General features: G+C 48.1%; 5 protein-coding genes and 1 non-coding gene across 6 annotated transcripts; 2 read left to right on the plus strand and 4 right to left on the minus strand.

The window, feature by feature from the left end:
• Window positions 1-7,462: 7,462 nt before the first annotated feature.
• Window positions 7,463-13,294, minus strand: C8R40DRAFT_1156219 (uncharacterized protein). The gene is made up of 6 exons (XM_046229611.1): window positions 12,881-13,294; window positions 12,631-12,820; window positions 11,980-12,577; window positions 9,515-11,928; window positions 8,040-9,456; window positions 7,463-7,983 (listed from the first exon to the last, which is right to left on the minus strand). The coding sequence occupies exons 1-6, from the start codon at window positions 13,106-13,108 to the stop codon at window positions 7,593-7,595; spliced, it is 5,238 nt and encodes a 1,745-aa protein (XP_046079916.1). The 5' UTR covers window positions 13,109-13,294; the 3' UTR covers window positions 7,463-7,592.
• Window positions 13,295-13,319: 25 nt separating this feature from the next.
• On the minus strand, window positions 13,320-14,029 carry C8R40DRAFT_1133492 (uncharacterized protein). Its single transcript, XM_046229273.1, has 5 exons — window positions 13,897-14,029; window positions 13,802-13,837; window positions 13,673-13,743; window positions 13,454-13,611; window positions 13,320-13,396 (listed from the first exon to the last, which is right to left on the minus strand). Exons 1-5 carry the CDS (start codon window positions 13,944-13,946, stop codon window positions 13,370-13,372), a joined length of 342 nt encoding a protein of 113 aa, XP_046079917.1. The 5' UTR covers window positions 13,947-14,029; the 3' UTR covers window positions 13,320-13,369.
• Window positions 14,030-16,072: 2,043 nt separating this feature from the next.
• Window positions 16,073-18,669, plus strand: C8R40DRAFT_1133507 (uncharacterized protein). Its single transcript, XM_046229274.1, has 3 exons — window positions 16,073-16,876; window positions 16,978-17,333; window positions 17,394-18,669. Exons 1-3 carry the CDS (start codon window positions 16,308-16,310, stop codon window positions 18,521-18,523), a joined length of 2,055 nt encoding a protein of 684 aa, XP_046079918.1. The 5' UTR covers window positions 16,073-16,307; the 3' UTR covers window positions 18,524-18,669.
• Window positions 18,670-20,395, minus strand: C8R40DRAFT_1269005 (uncharacterized protein). The gene is made up of 3 exons (XM_046234013.1): window positions 19,334-20,395; window positions 18,949-19,214; window positions 18,670-18,884 (listed from the first exon to the last, which is right to left on the minus strand). Exons 1-3 carry the CDS (start codon window positions 20,059-20,061, stop codon window positions 18,874-18,876), a joined length of 1,005 nt encoding a protein of 334 aa, XP_046079919.1. The 5' UTR covers window positions 20,062-20,395; the 3' UTR covers window positions 18,670-18,873.
• Window positions 20,280-20,377, minus strand: C8R40DRAFT_t287. Its single transcript has one exon. It is a non-coding gene; the product is annotated as a tRNA-Gly (tRNA).
• On the plus strand, window positions 20,321-21,491 carry C8R40DRAFT_1133510 (uncharacterized protein). Its single transcript, XM_046229275.1, has 2 exons — window positions 20,321-21,072; window positions 21,130-21,491. The coding sequence occupies exons 1-2, from the start codon at window positions 20,580-20,582 to the stop codon at window positions 21,315-21,317; spliced, it is 681 nt and encodes a 226-aa protein (XP_046079920.1). The 5' UTR covers window positions 20,321-20,579; the 3' UTR covers window positions 21,318-21,491.
• The last annotated feature ends 250 nt before the right edge of the window (window positions 21,492-21,741 follow it).

Raw genomic sequence — 21,741 nt, forward strand, 5'->3', positions numbered from 1 at the left:
AAACTAACCAACTTGTGGTAGTATGGGTATATGGTCCCTTCAACTTATTAGACTGATTCAGTATTGACTTTGACTGTCAATCTGGGTCTCAATTACAGTCCTCTTGATACAAATCTATACGTGAAAATGTCACAATTCACAGTATAGACGTCTAGCCAAAATTTAGGCGTGTCATCGTATTGTCTACGCCTCTACTTCGACTCACCATCTACGTCGAGGCTCTACAATTCGTCCTTCATCCTTTGGAACCTCCCATTAGGTTCCCAATTCTGCTTCATTGCTCCCTAAGCTCCCCACAGCTTCCCACTTGTATTGGCTACACCTCCCCTCCACATCGAAGCGGTGGTTACGCGTTACATTCTACACCTCCAGGACCCTCTATTAGGTCTACCCAAGCTCCACAACTACCCCTGGTTAGGCTCCCCTCACCAGTATCGGCACTATTCCATACCTCCTCATACGGCCTAGGCGGCTACTGCATTCGCTTAGGCCCAGTCTGGGTAAGACCAGAGCAGGCCTTCTGTGCCGGGGCCTCACATAATAACACGCTCAAAGGGAGCTCTTTCTAGTGGTGCTAGAGGTTTCTGGAAGGTGATAGAGGAGTGAAAGGAAAGGCGGAGTTGTAGCTTGGCCAGGGGGTACTTTTGCCTGGTGAGGTATTTACCTCCATTGGATTGATCTCTCCATTCCAGAAACAAATCCTACCATTCGAGAGCCTCAATTCCAGGCTCCAGAACGCATCCTTGACTGTCCCATTCCGACTTGGGGTTCCAGAGATATGCTCCCCTCCATCTCACTTACCTCCCCTCGGGGGTGGGACTATCATATCTCCTCCAATTCCGTTCGCGTTTCAGACGTGTTTGGGCCAGTTTCAAGCTCTATTTCACAGCTTTCGAACGCTCCCCTGACCGCCCTATGGAGCTCCTCCGTTCCAGAGGAATGTTCCCCTCACTGTCAGCCAGTACTACGAGGAGAGGAGGTATCATAACTTCTTCGATTCTCCTCGCATTTGGGACGTGCTCAGGGCGTTTGGAAGCTCTACATCACAGCTTCCTAACGTTGCCTTGAACGCTCTATGGAGATCCCCTGTCCCAGAGGAATGTTCCCCTCACTGTCAGCCAGTACTACGAGGAGAGGAGGTATCATAACTTCTTCGATTCTCCTCGCATTTGGGACGTGTTCAGGGCGTTTGGAAGCTCTACATCATAGCTTCCTAACGTTGCCTTGAACGCTTCATGGAGATCCCCTGTCCCAGAGGAATGTTCTCCTCACTGTCAGCCAGTACTACGAGGAGAGGAGGTATCATAACTTCTTTGATTCTCCTCGCATTTGGGACGTGTTCAGGGCGTTTGGAAGCTCTATTTCATAGCTTCCTAACGTTGCCTTGATTGCTCTATGGAGATCCCCTGTCCCAGAGGAATGTCCCCCTCACTGTCAGCCAGTACTACGAGGAGAGGAGGTATGATAACTCCTTCAGCTCTGCTCGCATATAGGACGTTCTTGGACCGTCTGGAAGCTCTGCTCTCTACCTTTTCAATGCCCCTTTGACCGTCCCATGGAGCTCCTTTGTTCCGGAGTGGTGTCCTCCTCATTGTCAGCCAGTACTGTGAGAAGGGCAGGTACCACCACTCCTTCACTTCTGCTTTCATTTGGGACATTCTGGGAGCGTCAGGAAGTGCTTCTGGACCTCTTTCCAATGCCCTATCTGGTGCTCAGGTCAATTCCTGCATTCTGAGCTATGCTCCTGTCACTGTCCCCTTCACACTGAAACCTTTTCTATGGGACCTTCTACCATTATGGGGGGAGTTTTCTGTAACTGTTATTTCTATGTGGACCTTGAGGAAGCCTATGACTGCTATGTGGGGATTTCTGCTGATAGGACCTCCCTGCTATAGCTCCGGTATGGTGACCCTTGCTAACGTTGAGTTTCTGTTCAACAAGTATGCTGGGCACTCCTCCAGGTATATACCCATCCTACGACTGCTATGTGGGGATCTCTGCTGATAGTCAAGTTTCCGTTTGACAATGAGCTCCTCACTATAGCTCCGGTTGGCAACCCTTGCTGAACGTCACAAATTTTGTTTGACAACTATGCTGGGCAAGTATATATCTGTTACATGGAACTCAACTGTGCATGATTACTCCTGGAACCTTCGAGGGCTCAGGTGTTAAAGAGGGGGGTAATGTCATGCCTTGCCTGATTTTGCTTCCTTACCTATCATATTCCTCCTTACTACCTTCCTATATCTCCCCACTGTATACCCAGAGCTCCCCTTGTCCGCTTTTACCATTATGTAATATGCCACATGGCTGTCACATGTATAGTATTTAGGCTGGGGACTCCCCTCGGAGCTCCCCAGCGTGTTATTGTCAAATCTTATCTGGAAACTCTTCCAACCTGGCTTGGTCCCTGTTAGTACAGTCTACTTGTACTTGCTAACAGGGCCTGACACGTCTCACCTGTCATACATTTCCTCTTTATCTGTTTCCCTCAACTCTGTTTCCTTCACCTCTGTTTTACTCAACTCTGTTTCTCTTCTCTGTCTCACCTCTCTGAACACCTCTCTCAACTTCCTGAGCCTCTCCTACGACTTACAGTCTACGTCGAGGCTCCACACTCCCAACCACCTCCATCCTCACCAACTACACCTCCTTCCCCCACTCCAGGACCTTTGGCTAGGTCCACCCAAGCTCCGCAACCACCACTGGTCAGGCTCCCTACACCAGTAGCAGCACTTATCCCACCTCCCCTTGTATGGCCTAGGCAGCTGTCCTGCTTGCTTAGGCCCAGTCCAGATAGGACAAGAGCAGGCCTTTTGTGCCAGGCCTCACAGCGGCGATGCAGAGGGGGTTCGAGAGAGTCGCTGAAGGGAGCAATAAAGCCGGCATGCTGTGCAACGTTGAGAAAGGGGGCGTCGTCCGAGAAACGAGAATGGGCGAGAACGAGACGATAGATACCCTCCTCCCTCTCAGCAGCATTAGCAAAGAACCATTGGATGCTACTGAGAGATCGAAGGTGGAGCTCGGCGTGAATGAAATGGGCAGCTTCCATGTACTGGAGTGCAAGCTGGAGATTAAGGGCGAGCACGTCCTCGTCCGAGGCATCCAAACCACGTCGAAGGAACGAGATCACCGCATCAATAATCACACCCACGTATCGATTGTGCTGGTGGAGGACGGAAGCGGGATCACAGCGGAAGAGTCAGTGGGCGAAGGTGGCGACACGACGAAGGGAAGCCAAGGCTTCGTTCAACTCCCCGTGCACCTCCGACAAAGGAGGGAGGGAGACAGAATAAGATCCCTCTTCGGGATATTCGCGTATCATCTTCTCTGCGAAGAGAGCACGCTCCCGGAAGCGGTGGACCTCCTCTTGCAGGGCTTCGATTTTCTTCCGCTGCCGAACAGCCAGAGCATTCGACTCGTCCACCAAGGATTGTTGCTGAACTAAGGACGTTTCAAGCTCCTCGTTGCGCCTGTTCGAAGATTCGAAACGGGACAAATACTTGGCCCGACTCTCGCGAGCAAGACGAAGATCCTCCTCTAGTGCCCGAAACCTATCTACTAAAGACTGGGAGAGAAATGAGCAATTGATCACTAAGGAAAAAGGTGATGACATACTTCGTTAGGAGGTCCAGGCAAGGCACGCTTCAACGTCTCAACCTGATCCAGGAGACGATCGTGTAGCTCCTGCTGCTGAGCTGCAGAAGACACGGACTCCCGGAGCTGATCTAACTCGCCCTGACGAGCTTCCAAGGAAACGGAAGTGTCACGAAGAGCGGAGGTAAGAGTGGCGTTCTCCTGTCTGGAAGAAGCCAGCTGGGACTCCAGCAGACGAACACGAGCAGCAAGACGTTCATTTTCCACACGATAGGGATGCTGAGAGAGGATGCGAGGAATAAGTGGAGGACGAACGACGGGAGACATTTTGGGAACAGCTGGGTCCTCGCGGGAGGCCTTTATACTGGAAAAACCCGGTCCCAAGGAACGGGTAGACACCTCCGCTTGGGAACCGGTTCGCTGATCCACAAGGTCGGCTAATCGAGCCAAGGGAGGAGGGTCCTGAACCGAACCAAGCCGCCCAGTCGCATGAGGGGAGACCAAGGGAAGGGCCACAGACGGATGCTGGGAGGCCGACGGAGCTGAACCTGGATCAGAAGGCGCGAGGCGCGAGGGCGGGATGACCAGGCGGATCAGTCGGGGAACCTCCTCAACTACAGGCTCCTCCACTTGGCGCTCCCCAACAACTTTCGCTAACCGCCTTTTCTTGGGACGAACTTTTGACGAAGGAGGGTCGTTGACATGCTTCCTCTTGGCAGCTAACAAAGTCTCCTGCTCCTGAGCTTCTTGGAAGCGCCTGAGTTCGGACCTATCTATCGCTCGACTGTCCTGCTCATCGAGCATGTTCAGCTCCACTAGGACTTTCGTGGCGGACGTGCTCGAATGCAGCACCTCATCATACCTACGCCAAATGGCTCCCGGAATGGTCCAGGACACCCTTTGCGCCGGAGTACCATGCATCTCCAAAAATCGTCGGCTGTAGGCCAAATCTTGATTGCAACGACGAGCAAAATAACGGTGCCGAAGGAGCTTGCCTAGGCTGCAAGTTTTCTTACCAGTGCAGAATGCACACCGAGGGGAACCTTCAGGAACCTTGCAGGTTTCAGGATGCTTGGTGCAATTGGAGCAGGGCAGGGCCACAGCCGCCAAGGTAGACCACAGGGGGTCATCCCGACAGTAGGCCGCCAGCGACTTTCCGGTATTGAAGACGTTCTCGAACAACTGGAGTTGGGGGATTGAGGGCGACTCGATCGTAAATGCCAGTTGGTCTTGTTCAACCTCCCCCTCGGAAGACGAGCGAGGTAGGGATAACCGAGAAGGACCAGCGGCAGAGGGAGCTTTTGAGGGCGAAGAAGACATGTTGACACAAGTTTTACTCGTGGAACACGAAGTTGTAGACGAGAAAGAGTAGTGAAAAAAAAGGAAGGACTTCAACGAAAAAAAGCTTCTAAAACACCACGTGCTCATCAGGTGATTTCCCACGGGTACGCGACAGGTCCTCCTCGAGGGCGCGGAGGACTAAGAGGGGGGTAATGTCATGCCTCGACCATTATCCACAGCCCTCTTAATGGTGACGACCAGGACAGCCCCAGTATCAGCCAAACACTCTCACCCCTCAGTACCGATCCACGCCCGTACCTCCCCAGATCCACGCCTGTACCTATCCAAGACAGCTCCTAAACCTCCCCCGACATGCGTCGAAGCCCTCCTACACCTACCCCATTAAGATACTAATCTCGATTACACGCCTCATGGCCCCTGATGTTCCCTTGATCACTTCCTGTACCTATTTAAGTAGCTCTGATACGTCCCGAAGCCCCAGCTTGGTATATTTTGAACACACACCCTTTTGCATAGGTCCAGTCCCTGTCCCTTTGTACCTGCTAACCATACGGATTTCTCTTTACTCTCTGTTTCTCTACCTCTGTTTCTCTCTACTTCTGTCTATTGTCTCTCTGATCATCTATACGATTGAATATACGCTTTCACTTCAAGCTCAGCCCCCAGGGACCTACCCTTCCTGACATATCCCTTCTCGGGAGCTTACACCCTCGAGACCCAGTTGCATATACGGCCTACTCGATCCTATATTGACGTTCTAGCGAGTACAACTCCTACTACGCAATACTGTACGGTCCCGCACTCTTCCTTAACCTCCCTACGCCTTAGGGACCCCCTCAAGGGTCATCATCTCGTCGTTCCAGACACTACTAGGTCATTCCCGTCCTCGGTTGCGGTTCTCGTAGCTCCCTTCGAGCTCCAGCCTGCTCCTAGCACGCTACAACATAAAACTTCATATACCAAACCTACCCTAAGACCCATTTTGACCCAGGTCTTACAGCACCCCAGCCTTTTTCTTTGTCTTTTTCGGCAACTCCACCACAGTCCCAGCAGTGTCAGTGGACCCTTTGAAGCTCTCGCCATCCCTTCTGCCATCTTTAACACTTGGGCCTGTGTCTCATTCGTGACTACCGTCCTTCACCAAGCCTTTTCCCATTGTCTTTGTCTTGGGTGTAGCCCTCCTCACCTTAGTGTCCTCGCTTCCAGCCAGACCTTGTTGATCTTCTGAGCCTCGGTCCTCACCAACAGTCCACTCCGTCTGCAATGCACCATTCACAGGGCCGTCAAAGCCTTTGGTCGACAGTGCTCATTGTTTTTGATTTGTCAATGCGGAGAGGTCTTGCTTGTCCATCTCTGGTTGCAACGTCATGCTTGCTTTCTTGATAGAACTTTCGTTTGCACTGTTTTCGCTCGGTACGTGATAATTTTTCTTCGACTATCGAGGTCTTTTTTTCTTCCCAGCATTCAGCTGTTTAGTGTGGGAAAAACACAAGATGATTGGTCTTCACTATGTGTTTGTGATGTGCACTCACCATAACCGTATGTTAAGACCATATACACTGTGTAACCATGCCAGAGGCCACAAGGTGTCTAAGAGTGGGAGGTCGAGTGGGACAGTAGTGAAGTTATTAACAACACCGCCGTTACGCCGTTAGTCCCCGGAGATTGAGAGTATAGAAGGGAGGAGCTAGTAGTAGCCAAGTCGGAGTGGCGGTAACGCCGGTGATGAGGAGCAAACCAAAGAACATCTAAGTCCTAAGGTTATAGTAGAAAGTATTTCAAGGCGATGAGCCTGAAGACTTAGAAGAGCACAGAGTTAAGGAGGGAATCTAAGTCGATAATTAAACTGAGGAACTACAGTAGCGTACAGGCAGTATTTATATCTACGGATCGGTGCATCGGTGCAGAGCACTAGACCAACTACTAGGAGCTATACGAGTAGTACCTGCAGGGTAGAGTAAAAGACAATAAGGAGGGACTAGAATGAAAGGGTATGTGTAGCAAGAAAGAATAATAAGAATGAGATTACAATAAAGGTAGATCTTCAGAACACCGAGCGGCGGAATGGAGCCCCGAGGCATGGACTTGACACCGTAGCACAGTACGATCTTCCCACTTCGGCAAGAAAATCATGAATTTTGGTTGCAAGTTGTGGACATAACCTTTTCATGATTCCCTACAGAAAGTGGTGAAAAAAAGATAAGAAACAGATGGTTATTTCAGTGGACATCAAACAGAGATTGCAGCACAGGGGACTTTGAAAGAAAAGTAAATTTCCACTAAGAGGTGGGGTCAATTTATAAAACTACAATACATACAAAGGAAAGACCAACCATTTGAAAGAAGGGAACAATTGAGTGTAACGGGAAAGGATAGGAATGAAGCGAAGTGATACTAAGGGAGGCTGTTTACATAGTATAGGTGAGCACAGGGTTGGGGCAAGGGAAAGTAAATCAGGGGCTGCATGAAGGTACAAAAGGGTCACATGATTGCCTTATAGGGCAAAAGCGATGCGTCGGACCGGACAAAGATAACTTTGAAAGGAAATTTTGCACGGGCGCTTGAGGTTATGGATGTTCAATGACCATTGCAAGCAAGGTGACATTATAATATTACAGTAAACCCAGCACAGTCCACTTATGTATGTATGACAGAATAGCAATGAACCGAAAATCCGTGCTTAATAATTATATCTACGGCCTCCATACAGACTGTCTAGCAGGTGTTGTAGGAATCGTACGAGGACGGGACGGGGATTTCGTTGGTGTTTCTGGTCGGGCAAAGAAAGGAGCCTCAGGCTCCGCACGGCGCATGAATTGTAACGGTGTCAAAGGTGATCCTCTTGTAGAGGGCGTGGACATCATCGATTGAGGACTATGTCCGGAAGGAGTCGATAGCGAGAAACTGGGCAACAGGGGGCCTCTTGGTTCCGGCGTTCTAGGTGGTCCAGGTGGGGTATTCTGTTCGCGTTCCTCCAGAAGAGTGGCAGAGCTGATCCACCGTTCTTCTCCGGAGGTATGCATACCAGGGGAATCTGGGGGGGCAAGTAACCTGAAGCTATCAGCGAAATGATCACGAATGAATCTGCAAATCATGATATGAGTGAAAGTGAAGTCAGAGTACGACGGCCGAAGACATACTTTGATAATTCCGACCAGCCTCCGCCTACGCGAACCATAACCGTCTGGGATCGCAATATTCTGCAGAAGCAAAGCTTCGGTTCTTGATCTCCTATCCAGTATTTACCACTCTGATCTTTCCAACTACCAAAAACCCCTTCAATATTAATGCCGATAGGAAGACTGTTAACGACGTCCCCAACAGCTACGTCTAATTTACTTTTGGGATTCGCGACGTAAGCTTTCCGTGGCGCAGAAGGTCGTTTTTGTGGTGTAGACACACGAGGTACTCCGGAAAAAGAGATACGCGGCGCCTTTGACCATGTTGAGGAGCGGCCATTGAATGACAGAGAGGCGTCAGAAAGACTGGGTGAAGGATCGCGTTTCTTTTGAGACGCAGTGGCGGTTTGTGAGCGGGTATGTCCACCTGAAAAGTTTCGTTTTGGCGGTGGAGTAGCTGCAGCACCAGTTAAACTCGTTGTTCGTTGACGAGACGCGTACGTAGTTCCATACAACGATCCTCCAGATATCGTTCGTTGTTGGGATGATCGAGTGGACATACGACTGTTCGAGCGAGTTCCGGGTTCATCGGAACCTGAGAACGCCCTTCGCGACTGGCTTGGAGTCGGGGAAGGGACATTAAGTCTACCGCGAGGTGTAGAAGAAGACACAGATAGGGTCGCGTAGCTACCGGATTTTCGCGCTTTTGCACTTGTGCTTGGACCAGGCTGGAAACGGAGCTGAGATTTGTTTAAAGAGACACGACTATCATGTCCGGAACTTTGGGTGCTCATTACACTGCTGGGTCTGGATTTCGTACCATGGACCCTATCATTACCCATTTCCTCTAATTCACTCCAAGTCTGAAGAACACGTTCGTTCTCAACAATAGCTCTTGGGTCCCCCTTCACAACCTCGAACGCGTTGGTCACGGCTTCGATAGTAGATTTTGTGAAAGATAATCTGTCGCTGAGCTGCTCCTCGGGAATCAAACTGGACAGATTTGTATAAGACGATGATAGTGGACCCAGCGGTGTTGCAGGGAAACTGTCGATGTGTTCTAGAAGATCGCTTAATGCGTCGTCACAAGTGCATAAAGCTTCAGATAAGGCTGCTAGACAATCGATGCGATCCAGTAACGTAAAAGATGTTTCTATATCATTTCTCAGCGACTTGAGTTGAACGTTGACAGACACAACTTCCACATTGTCGGGGAGCGACCCAACCTCTTGCTTGAGTGCCATAAGTTCTTGCCGCATGGCACGAGCTCTGTCTGCTCTGGGAAGAACAGAATTACTTGATTGAGGTCGTGCGGCGTCATTGATTCCAATGGATCGAAGCCTCTTTCGGAGGCGAGCCATAAGAGCGAGAACGTCTTTGATTTCTGTGGACATGGAAGAATGACCATCGGCGGGTGTAATACGAACACCGAAAACATCTTCACGAAAAACTAGATTAGATTGGTCCGATGCACGAATTTGTACAGGCCTGCTTACCTTCTTCAAGACTGATGTTCGCTGCTTCAAGCTCCTTGATAGCATGATTCCGTTCTTCATCCAATTTTTCACGTTCCAGTCGAGCCATTCTAGCCTCCTCCGCCGCCATGCGCTCTTTTTCAGCATGAAGCTTACGTTCAGCAAGCAATTTCCCTTCCGTGTCTTTCAATTTCGAGACCATTTCTATTCTCTCCTTCTCTAATCGAGCCTTCTCTGCTTCTTCCAATGCCAGTTTTTTCTGCTCCTCTTTCGCCTGCGCCTCTTCTGCAAGCCGAATTTCATTCAACCTGATTCTTTCCGTTTCTTCTTGCTGCTCCATCTCTAATCTAGCTCTCTCTTCTTCTTCAGCCAAACGTGCCTGCTCTAGTCTTCTCCTTTCTTCCTCCTCTTGTCTGAACTTTTCCGCTTGTGCGTGTTCAGCTTCCTCCTTGGCTACTCTCTCCCGTTCCGCCGCCAGGCGCGCTTCCTCTTCTTCCTTTTCCCGTTGCATTCGATATACAGCTGCTTCTTGCGCAGCGACTACCCGAGCACGAAGCGACTCGATATTTGCTTCCCAAGAAGTGATTTGACCTTCCAATTGACTGATACCCCTCGTTCTGGAAAGAAGCACCCTATCATGAACGTTGCTATCGAGGATACCGGGAGCGGATTCGAGTCGACGATGTATTTCGCGAACTGCGGTCAACGAACGATTAAGCCTGCTTCGATGAGTGGAAGACGACTGCTCGATATCAGCTGTCATTTTCGTTAAAGAATTGATAACATCTATTGCATTTTGAAGACCGGTGAAGGTTCCGTGAAGAGTAGTAAATTGTGAAGATGCTTGATCAATCTCGTTGAGCAAGGCGGACGTGGAGGCATCTAATTCTTTGGCGATTTGCGATAGGTGGAAATGGTGGACTTTCTGTTCTAGAGCGTGAACTTGACCATTGAGTCGCATGGTATATGAATTGCAGTCTGCACGGACTGAGTCATCGACAGAATGAAGGTCAAAGGGAAGCTCAATGAGCAGACCTTCGGGCCGTGTTGTAGATGTGAGATCGATGGTAGAAAAAGAGCGCTTAACGATAGGGACTTGCGATGATGAGCCAACAAGTGGAACTCGCTGGGCAAGGTTGTTAATAAACACCATGGTGTTCGAGCGAGTAGCAGCAAACTCGCTGCTCAGAGATTCATCCGTATCCGACACTTGCTCGTCTATAGGTGTATCATCAAGGACGTTTTCAGTTTTGGATTCGTAACGTGTCATAATGTCATCAAGACGGAGTTGTAAAGCATTGAACTCTTCCCGGATTCCGTTCATCACTGTAGTCTGTTTGTGTATGGACCGTAGCAAATCTATCATTCGCTGGACACGGATGGAATGGGATTTCAGATTTTGAGCGCTCTGTGATAGGGGTTCTTTGAGTGGTAACTCCAGTGTTGTGGAAAGAGAGGTGAGCGGATCGTCTACCGCTGTTTGCAATCGGGCCCCAAGTTGGGTCATTTGGTGTTCCAGTTCTGTATATTGCTGAAGGGAATCCGATGGAAGAGGGACGGTAGAAGGGCTTTCCGGCGTGGGAGGAGCTCCGTTGACGTTAGTTGTAGTGTCCTGACGCCATCGACATCTATCTATCTCATCAACGGCTTCTCGTCGAATAGCTTCCACTTCCTTCAATGTCGCATCCATTGTAGTCCAAATCCTCCTGGCTTCGCGCAACCTCCCCACACGCCCGACCGTAACCTCATTCAAACGCTGCGCTCGCTCGCGAATGGTTTTTAGCCGTAAAAGTTGAGTAGATGCATTCGTTTTGAATTCCTGATCCACACCTGGAAAGTCTAGATGTAGCAGTGCGGCAGGAACTTGACGGACTAACTCCGAGGCGGAATGGTCTGTTTTTGCGAGTTCGTCTAACAGGGAGGGAAGGAGTGCAATGAAGACGGAATGGCGACTCGGATCCAAACATTCATTCGACATGAGAGTAGGAGGCGTGCCATCGCCTTCGCTCGACGCTATCCCATTTTCCAAACGATCAATGATGGATTGGAAAGTGAATATCAGTGATGAGACGGCCTCATTCAACGTTTCCACGCGACTGACAGCATCATATGAGGCCCGGTACATTTTGGTAAGGGATTCCACGTTCCGCAAAAGTTCGGTAGTACTCTTGATCTCGGACGAGAGCGTTCGTGCTAGGGACTCATTGAATTCGGATTGTTGGGTAAACAAGGGATGGGAAGGACGCGGAAAGGTACTCGTGGATGATGCAGGGTTTCCTCGAAGCAGTAGCCGCTTCAGCAATGCGTCTGAGCGACTCATGAATGCAGCGCTCTGGCGAGCAGTTGGTTGCTGCATCATCGCACTCTCAATGTCTTCTAGAAGTGTCTGGGCAGCGAATTGATCCTTCATGGTTTCAACATAAATCTCATCAGCTCTATGTTGTCATTAGTCCTCGAACTAGAAATCAAGAAACGGACATCCGTACTTTCTCCATTGCATTACGACATTCAACACAAACTTGCCTATGTTTTCCATATCATTTACACATTTCTCGTCGATTCTGTCTTGTTCATCCAACAGAACTTCGGGTACTGGCTTTCGACTGTTGTCGATCAACTTATCGAGGAATTTGCCGGAAGCTGCTACGCTCCCGTGGCGCAGTGACGATACACGGGCAGACAACGTAGCAGCGTCCCGAGAAAGTAATTCCGCGAGTCTGAAGCGTGTACTCCGAGAGAAGGCAGGAGAGTTGATTGATGTGTCAGAAGCAACTGACGCTAAAGAGCTTACAGAGCCTCGCCGGTGATCCTCAAGAGTAGGATCAGTTTTGGGTGGGTTGTCGTAGACTAAGGCAGACCATTGCGCGCGGGATTCTAGGAATGCCTGTAGATCTGCAATGATTTTCCGACGTTCAACCCAGCTGGATATCCGATTCTCTTCCCATGAGAGCCGCACTCCTAATAAATCCAACGTTTCCGAGCGGTCCCGTAAGAGATGTAACAATTTGTCGAGGGCATAAATGGTCGTTAGCGTCAGCTCAATCAAATCAGTATCTTCAGGAGACAGATTTCTTTGCGTGGCGGCTGTTTTCTGTTATTAAGTATCATGACAATGTTGAGAGAAATTGAGGGCGCACCTCTCGTGAAATTCCGTAGCTTCTTGAGTTCACCTGTATCAAATATTTCGGTCTCTTTCTCAAGCGTATCGTGCTCCGCAAGCCATTTTTTTAGCTCCTCGCGTGTGGGGAGGCCAGGAACTTCCTCTGCAGAGGCTTGAACGGCATCCAATCCAACAAAAACTTCGATTGGTGGCATTTGTTCGAGAAGCTGACTATCGGTGAGATTGACTGCGCTTGCATAAGATAGCAGATCCTCCCTCTTGCGTACCTTAATCTTTTCCTCAATCCATGCCTTCCTCTCACTAAAAATCTGTAACTCGATAACTTGATGAGATTCAAGCGCTTCTTCGTCCCCTCCTGCCCTTGCTTTGGTAGGAACTTCCGGAAGTTCAGGTTGTAAGTTTACAGCATTAATTGAGTTGATATGGATCGAATCAGCTTGAGAGGCGGTCGTTCCAGACGAACCGTCTCCGGGAATGGTAGTATCTTCAAACATGGTCTGGGAAGTTGAGCCGCAGTGGAGATCTTGCGAAGAGCTTTACAATTTCGACGTCGAGATTGAGAGGTAGGATTAAAGAATGGATAAGAATAAAGTCAGGAAAACATTAGAGAGTTGTGCTCAAGTCCTCGCAATGGCAAATCGCACAACGAGGCGGTCGTATGTTACTTACGTTTCGTGTGCGACGGCTGTGGGAAAAATACCATCCCGTCCCCGTCATTTCTTTCTGAAGTTCATGAACTCGGATTTGCGATCTTTCTACGAGACGCGAGAATAGAAATCAAGGTCATTTTTGTTAAGTAATAAGTATCGTTGTCGAAGATATTTACAACCTTTCCACAGCCTCGATCTTGATCCTCTCAAACTTCTACTGGAGAAGAACTGTGCCCTACAGCTACTATCCCAAATTTCTCCTGGAGACCCTCGGAGAGTCTTGGTTTCTTTCATTTCTCTATAGATGGAATCGAACCCTGGGTTTGAATTTGCTACTTTTGCTATGAGAATAAACGTCTCCTTATTCTGGAAAAAGTTTGAACTAAATATATATTCACTACCGAACAGGTCTCTCTTTGTCTTCGTCAAAATCTGGAACAGCAGCGATTCCATGTTTGTGTTTGCTTGAATGCTCTAGTGTGAGTTTGTCCTTTGAACATGTTAAACCCGGTGGGACTTCTACATTATCGTACGCAGACTAGTACCTTCTGAATCAGAGCTGGGTACCCCCCGGTGCTCCATCCATTTCGCAGGATTTTGAATGGTTCGATCAATTTACTAAACTGTCGTAGGCATATAGGAAGAAAAGGAGTTCGAGCTTTTGCGGCAAGGTTCTTGCCATAATCCTCGACGCGTTGGTAAACCACGGATCATAAAAATTTGACCAAGTGTCTTGTCTCAAGTTCTGAACTCAAAAATCACCTAGTAAGTCTCATAGCGACTGCCTGCAATATTAACTCAACCAACAACCATAATTATGAGTGAAATATTCACCCAATTATCTCCAAGGCCAGTGGTTGTAGTCGATTACCTATTGTTCCGGAGCGCTCCTGTACCGACCTGCTCTAAATAATCAGGATCTCCGTGGAGCGCGACTCGGGACTACGGACTCTGGACTCGATAGGCATGTCGGGACTGGGATCTCGGGACTTGGGCAAACGTTGATGACTTCGAGAAGGTATTTGGACCAATCAGGCTGGCACCTGAAACCCTTGGACTTTTTCTCTGGCCGATGTCATGTACGCCCTCTGAGTAGATGCACAGGGGTATACCAGTCCGTTGCCTTCTATACCCATTGCTAACATTTGTAAAACCTCTGAGCGCGGACGTGCAGGGATGTATACAAGTCGTTTTTGTTGAATTGATTACTTTTAAGTACTATGTATAACAATAATGTTCTCTTGACCCCGCTCCAAACAATGTAATGATCAAAATGTGAAGCAAGTGCTTACTTATGTAGAATGCTGCAGTTGGTACTGAGATAAAACTAAATAGTCACCTTGCTTGTCAAGGTCTATCTGCCACCGACAATTGAAGCAGTTCCTGGTGTAGAAGAGCATCAAAAAAAGCTGAGTACTCTTCAGTCTTCTACACACAACATCTGCATATACACTGACGGCTCGCTCAAACCTGTTCATCGGGTTAAAAGAGCTGGAGCAGGACTTGTTGCATACCAGAGAAATCAGGAAATCTTCAGCCGTAGCATTGGGCTGGGAAACCATGCAGAATCATATGATGGAGAAATAGTGGCCTTGAGCTATGCGGCGGGAATGGCAACAGAGTTATCGACTGAAGACCCCCGAATAACTCACTGGCAATTTTTCACAGACAATGCATCTAGCATTGATACCATCTTTGATACATCACCGAAACCAGGCCAGCTATATTGCTCCAATTTCTACCACAAAGTGACGAAGTTTTTAGATTCCGATCCGGCACACACAGTCGAAGTTGCATGGGTACCCAGCCATGCAGGAATACAAGGAAACGAACGCGCGGACTTTTTTGCAAAAGCCGGAACTGAGAGAATAAGCGAGGCCACCTGGACTAGGTCCTTATCCAACGCTTATCGAATGAGCAGGGTACGAGCCGAAAAAGAATGGAAGAAATTGTGGGAACTGAGGTCTGTACATGGCCGCTTCGCTATTGCAAACCAAATACCGCCTTCTTTGAAGCCTACTTCCAGACTCAGAGAAACACCAAGAGAATTATTTGGACGCCTAATGCAATGTAGGACAGGACATGCATTCCTAGGCGAGTACTACTCTCAATTTGTCCCTAATAAGAACGTTGACTGCCCATGTAGCAAAGAATTGCAGACTCGAGAACATATCTTAAGGGCATGTCCACAATATGAAGACTTCCGCTATATTTTACGGAAAGCATCAGAGGATATATGCCTGAAAGACATACTCGGGACCAGTGAAGGCATCGAAGCCCTGACTGAGTTTCTGAAAGAAAGCGGTGCCTTCACTGTGACAGGCAAACCGCGGTCCAAGCGTACGGAGATCAACTACATGCCACTAGGGATTTGGGAGGACTTAAACGCCATGTCTCGAGGGATGGAGGAAGACATAACTCAGGAAACAGATTGGAGAGACGAGATAGTTGACTCCAGCGATTCGGAAGCCGAGACGTGATCCTGAGCCAAACTGCGACTTCATTTTTATTCTCATTCTGCAAGATTTGCACAAATGTGCAGTCGAGCACAGCACACTCTACCGCGACACCTACACAATACACTACAATATGACCCATAGCTACACCTACACTTGCAGACTCATCACCACGACCCAGAACCAAGTAACGGAGGCAGGCGACAAACTGTATTCATTGAGTCGCCGCGGCTCCCCGCGCCTTAGTACCATAGTCTTACTTGCTTGCGGTTAATAAAGAGTTACTGTAAAAAAAAAAAAAAAGAAGCAGTTCCTGGTGTCTTTTGTACACATGTACAAATAAATCACTGATTTCCCACAATAAGCACGCACTATACCCTACTATACCCTACTATACCTGCGCTGTTTGGCCATACTACATAAGACTTCGAAACTTCAAGTTCAGCCTTTTGGTTTCTTGACAACCCGATCACTGGATTTGAATTATGCTAATAGCCTAGCATCGACTTTTTCACATTCTACACGCCATTTATTTGCCCTTGCACTGAAGCTCTATTTATAATTAGCCCTTTAAACACTCTTCGTTCATGTATGCCCATCACCCACATACTTTCTACTCCCCTTCTAGCTCTCCACCCTCTTCCCCATGCCCGTTCCCGGATTCTTCCCCAGCCTCGTCTCCCACTAGAAGCACCAGCGACCTTCCTAGTCTAGACCTCCTAAACGCCGACTTTCCCTCCCCTTCTTTAAACTCGCATTCACCTCCGCTGCACCCGTTCTCCGGGTCAGCCAAACAGGTCAAACAGTTCCGCATGCATGAGAAGAAGACGACGATGGTGAAACGGTCGCTTTCGCCTGATGATTATTCGGTGTTTGATTCCTCGCCGACGAATTTGACTGCAAAGAAAGTTCGGTATGGCTACGTGGACAAGGATTCTCGTGATAAATACGAGGAGGATCTGGTGCAGCCACCAAAGCACCGGGGTTTTAGTATGGCGTTTGAAGGGATAGATTTCAATTCTCCTAGCTTATTTGATCCTGACGCGTTCAATAACTTGTGTCCGTCGGTGACTGGGTCAGACCCTGGGCCTGAGAAGTTGTTTGAAGACACTGTGGAGAAAGCATACATGGATTGTAGTCTGCATATCGCGTTCGAGTGAGTTTGAAGCTTTCATTCTTTTCTCTTTTTTTTCAAAAACTCGTCGCAAACTCATTAAAAGTTCCTATCTTGTGGTTGCTGTTTTCGTTTTTGCACAGACGTCAAAACCTTTCCTACCTCCCCGAACGCGGGATAACTGACCTCAACAATATCGTCATCCTCGACCAATACTCTGAACAGAATTTCGTTAATCCAGAAACTATTGCTCGTTCAGCTGCAAGCCGCTCAAGTTCAAATTCAAATTCAGAACAATCAACCTCGACTTCGGATTTGTCATTTCATCATCACCGTAAACGGAGTCAGGCTCATCGTCTAGAAATGAGTCGGACACCAAGCACACGCACACTACCAGGTGTACCTCGACAATCAATGACTCTATTATTGGCTGATAACCTTCTCACTCGTCTTCCTCCGCAATTATTTCACCTTGATAGGTTGACTGTTTTATCACTCCGTGCGTGCTTGAATAACGTTTCTCTTACATCTACTCATTAATAACCCATCCTAATAATAGGTTCAAACAAATTAGCCTTCCTCCCCCCGGAAATCGTCTTCCTCGCGTCATTAAAAGAACTCAACGTCGCCAACAACAGGTTGGCTTATCTCCCAGCTGAGATGCTTGGGATGACATTATCCAAATTGTCTGTGCAGCCCAATCCGTTTATATCTCCGCCTCCGTCGCTTCTATCCGAAACGCGTTCGTTCAGGCGAACGTTGACGAGGAACAAGACAAGTAAATCTCGGTTGGGTCAGGCTGTGCCTAGGATGATGTCCCCGGTCAAGTTGATCTTCAAGAACGGTGTTCCGTCACTGTTTGAGTTGTGTTTAAGGGCTTTTACCACTACTTCCAACAGTAACTACTCCAACAACCCCTTCTCCTCCTTCTCCGCTGCAAACTCCTCCTTTCCATCTTTCACCCCTTCTCCAACAAAAAGTTTCAACAGTCCAACTCCAAATCAAACACCGACCAAAAATACCCCTGATGCAACAATTTCCTTCATCTCTCCCCATGTCCGTCGACCAAAAATCGAACTGATATATGACTTACCCCCCGAATCCACATCTTTCCTCCCTCCCTCGGTTCAACGCCGCTTGCATTATGCGGTTCCGGGGAGCGTGAAGGGGTATTCAAGTGATGACGAGTATGAGAATCGGTGTCAGAGTCAGGATTGGGATCATCACTCCTCCCTTACCGATACCAATACCAATTCCATTTCCGATCTAGACGAGGTTACTGGTGTAGGGTTTTGTCCTTCTCCGTGTCATCGCCATCATGGTCCTAATGGCCTTACCTCCTCCCTCTGTTACCAACACACCGAAGAGCGATTCACATGGGAGAGTACAATTGCGGGTGTAGAAAATCTAGGAGAGATCCCTATGAGGTGGAGAGGATGTCTCAAGGGGTGTTTAGGGTTTCTGGATGTTGGAGATGGAGATGGAGATGGAGAGAAAGCGGAGAAGGGGCAGACCATCTCGACCTCAATACCTACGCCTATCCCAACTTTGGGACCTGGTTCGGATGTGGCAACTGCAGGCATGACTTCATCTCCGCCCATGGATATTGATTTGGATTTGGAACATGCCGTGAAGCCAGTCGATTTAAGCGGTGTGGAGTTTACGGAGAACGATTTTGACGATGAATAATGAAGGGAAGGAGGCAGTATTAGGGTAACACCCTAATACTGCAGTGGTATCACGGTGTGTTTCCTCAGGTTCCATATCTTGCACATTTTTTGGCTCTCACTAAATCGAACAACTCACTGCATTTGTACATTATCTCTACATACATACATCCTCATTACATACATCTAAAGCACATCCGAATTCCATCTGGTTTGTACATAATGACTTCCTGCTAGAGATACAGCACGGACTGAGAGTAAAATCCCATCCAACCACGTTCAACCTCATAAAATCACTAAATCAGGCCTCAACGCTCAACGCCCAGTCTCGACGAGACTGCCACCAACCAACCAACTTCATTGCTTCGGTGCCTAATCAGTACCTAAGGAAATCCAATAGAGCGATACGTAAATAAAGCAAGAAGGAAGAGCTGATATGATACACACCGGTGTTTATGTTTGATCTCTCACTCCGACTCCTATCCTGACTCCTCGGTAAGTTCTGCAACATCAACGCTGAAAGCCTAAGGTTTTCCACGCGGGATTTGTTGTCGTAAATTGGGCTCTTCTGATTGTTCGCGCTGATACTGGCTCCCGGGCGATGAGTAGGTTCAGGTGGGATAAGCAGCGGAATAGAGAGCTCGACTTCGTGCATGAATGCAGCGATATCGGCTAGAGAGAGACCTATTGAACGGAGGGCGTTGCCTTGGGTGCTGCATTACAAGTTATCGGTTATCGGTAATGTATTGGGATCCGTTATGAAAGAGAAGAGTTATCATAGAATCAGCACATTGAGATGTGGAAAAGTGTGAGTGCGTGATAAGTAACTCACCGATTGATCTTTGCTTCTTCCAGTAGAAACTGCAAATTGGATTGATATTGAGCAGTAGCAGTAGCAGAATTGTCATTGCTCAGTTTGTTTGCTTTCTGCAACATATCCCGAGTCTGATCCAAGTTTTGCCTCAACTCGATCAAGTTGGCATGCAATGCGGTGTATAATTGCTTTGCATCGTGTGCTTCGCGTTTGGCTTCGTTGAGCTCGATCTTCAATTGGTTCACCAGGTGTTCTGTGTCGTGTGTGGCTTTCGTAGCTTGTTGGTTCAAGCTCAAGACCATTTCACGCTCTGCGTTGATCTGGTCTGTCTGGCTCATGAGACCATCCACACGCTGTCGTTCAGCATCTACAATGCCACAAACATTACTCAACTCCTTCCGCACATCACGAATTTCCTTCCTCAAATCGTTCACCACCTCGTTCGATCCTGCTTGCACATTCGATACCAGAAGCTCCAAGTCATTGACTCTGCGGTGGATAGATTTGGTATCTCTTCGGAGAGATGTTAGTTCCCGCGTGGCTTTGTCGGTGGTTTGTCGTATTCGTCTGGAGAATAAGAGGTAGGGAACGAGGAGGACGGCTGTGAGACCGCTGAGGAAAGTGATGTGGGTAGAGAGTGGAAAGTTTGGGAATGTGGGTCGACGTTCAGGGAGGGGGTTGGACGTGGTGGATGGGTGAGTGGAGGAGGTGGGAGTGGGTATGGTGGTAGTATCAGGTACAGCCATCGATGAAGGTAAGAGAGAGATTGCAATATTTAATAAGCAGACTCCATGAGTGACCCGCCCACCACAAAATAACAAACCAACTTCAGTCACTTTTGCTGTGGATGAATGGACTAGACAAGAACATACAAGCAGTATGTGCAGGCTACATATTGAACATATTGAACCATGTAGTATTCAATAGTACACTCAAAAAATTTCGGCACGTCCTACACCATCAGTGCATTAAGAGGGAATCGAACCCCCGGCGGGTCGACACATCGGCACTTCGCAATTCGAAAAATGGCAACGACCCAGGTTACCACTACCCCATTAATGCATTGAACATTTGGTGTTTTTTAATGTCACTACACGTAGGAACAAGTTCTTCTCTTGCATTCCTCGACGTTCCTTATCATTATCTTTCACTTGGGGTTCTTTTTCACCTTCACCTTCGTTTTTTTTGATCATTTTACAGTGTTGTACATCTACTAGTCTCAGAATCATTCATCAAGGGAAAACAGAACGGAAAAGGAGTAATCATGGTCGCTCAATCCGAATCTCAATCCACTCATCCCCCAGCTCTAAACTCCACAGCATCATATCGTATTTCCAGACCTCTCCTCGTCGGTCCTTCGTCACCCATTTATCCTGGTTCCCCGTACCCGATCCGCTTGCAAGGCCCGGTCTGCAAAGGATTCGGAAGAGGCGGTAAAGACCTCGGGTGTCCCACTGCGAATCTACCTGATGACGATAACGGTGGAATTGGAACCGGTGTACAAGAAATGCGCGGAAAAGTTGATACTGGGGTGTTTTATGGTTTCGCAAAGGTTATTCCGCCTTCATCCAACGATCACATCGACCACTCCACCCTCCCGATGGTAATGTCCCTCGGCTGGAACCCGTTTTACAAAAACGAACGCTTGACAGCTGAAATACATTTATTACATGAATTCGAGAATGATTTTTATGGATACGATATGAAGGTGTTGGTGTTGGGGTATATAAGACCGGAATTGGATTATGTTAGTCGAGGTGAGTAGCAATAACTAATTGTATTGATTCATTCTTATCCCCTCTCCCAATATACAGAAGCACTCATAGAAGACATCGACACAGACAAACGTGTAGCACTAAACTGTCTTGCCAGACCGGATTACGCCCGGTTCGCCGAGGACGAGTTCTTCCTCGATGATAAATCCAGTGGGGCTCAGAAGTCTGGGCGAGCGGTGAACGGTGATGCGTGGAAGGAGGAGCAGGAAGAGATGACCAAGTTATAACCCGTCGTAGTTGGCGTGGGCCCAAGGGTTGGATGTAATAGAGATAGAATGGACTCTGAAGATAGAGACGCAGTCGAGAGAAGGTTACTCTTGTGTATGGCGTGTTGTGCATAGTAAATAGTAAATAGATAGATAAAGGCAAACTACGGAATACAATTTACAGTGTCCAGAGCATATAAATAAATCGGACAACAAGAACATTATATACTTTCTTCGTATATACTTTTCTCTTCGTCCAATTTTTTGCTCTCCATCCTTACTTCCTAGGAATGCTTTCTATTCAATTCCGACGACTAGACTCGTCGGAATCTCAGAGTCTTTTTTGGGAAGACTCCCTAGGACTCCCGACTCCTCTTTCACACTTCACGGGCCGCCTTCCTCCGACCAAAGATAGCAACTTCTGACCTGGTTCTGAAAAAACTTG

The sequence above is a fragment of the Lentinula edodes genome (assembly GCF_021015755.1).
Source record: "Lentinula edodes strain Le(Bin) 0899 ss11 chromosome Unknown C8R40scaffold_63, whole genome shotgun sequence".
NCBI lineage: Eukaryota > Fungi > Basidiomycota > Agaricomycetes > Agaricales > Omphalotaceae > Lentinula > Lentinula edodes.

Bases quoted from the DNA above. Each gene is read 5' to 3' on its own strand.
- C8R40DRAFT_1156219 (XM_046229611.1), bottom strand. From the start codon at position 13,108: ATGTTTGAAGATACTACCATTCCCGGAGACGGTTCGTCTGGAACGACC. The intron at 12,821-12,880 runs GTACGCAAGAGG...ACCGATAGTCAG, and splicing joins GGATTGAGGAAAAGATTAAG to CTTCTCGAACAAATGCCACC. The intron at 12,578-12,630 runs GTGCGCCCTCAA...AACAGAAAACAG, and splicing joins GCTACGGAATTTCACGAGAG to CCGCCACGCAAAGAAATCTG.
- C8R40DRAFT_1133492 (XM_046229273.1), bottom strand. From the start codon at position 13,946: ATGGCAAGAACCTTGCCGCAAAAGCTCGAACTCCTTTTCTTCCTATAT. The intron at 13,744-13,801 runs CTGCGTACGATA...GGACAAACTCAC, and splicing joins CTGATTCAGAAGGTACTAGT to ACTAGAGCATTCAAGCAAAC. The intron at 13,612-13,672 runs CTGTTCGGTAGT...AGACGTTTATTC, and splicing joins TGACGAAGACAAAGAGAGAC to TCATAGCAAAAGTAGCAAAT.
- C8R40DRAFT_1133507 (XM_046229274.1), top strand. From the start codon at position 16,308: ATGTATGCCCATCACCCACATACTTTCTACTCCCCTTCTAGCTCTCCA. The intron at 16,877-16,977 runs GTGAGTTTGAAG...GTTTTTGCACAG, and splicing joins AGTCTGCATATCGCGTTCGA to ACGTCAAAACCTTTCCTACC. The intron at 17,334-17,393 runs GTGCGTGCTTGA...TCCTAATAATAG, and splicing joins GTTGACTGTTTTATCACTCC to GTTCAAACAAATTAGCCTTC.
- C8R40DRAFT_1269005 (XM_046234013.1), bottom strand. From the start codon at position 20,061: ATGGCTGTACCTGATACTACCACCATACCCACTCCCACCTCCTCCACT. The intron at 19,215-19,333 runs GTGAGTTACTTA...CTTGTAATGCAG, and splicing joins GAAGAAGCAAAGATCAATCG to CACCCAAGGCAACGCCCTCC.
- C8R40DRAFT_1133510 (XM_046229275.1), top strand. From the start codon at position 20,580: ATGGTCGCTCAATCCGAATCTCAATCCACTCATCCCCCAGCTCTAAAC. The intron at 21,073-21,129 runs GTGAGTAGCAAT...CCCAATATACAG, and splicing joins ATTGGATTATGTTAGTCGAG to AAGCACTCATAGAAGACATC.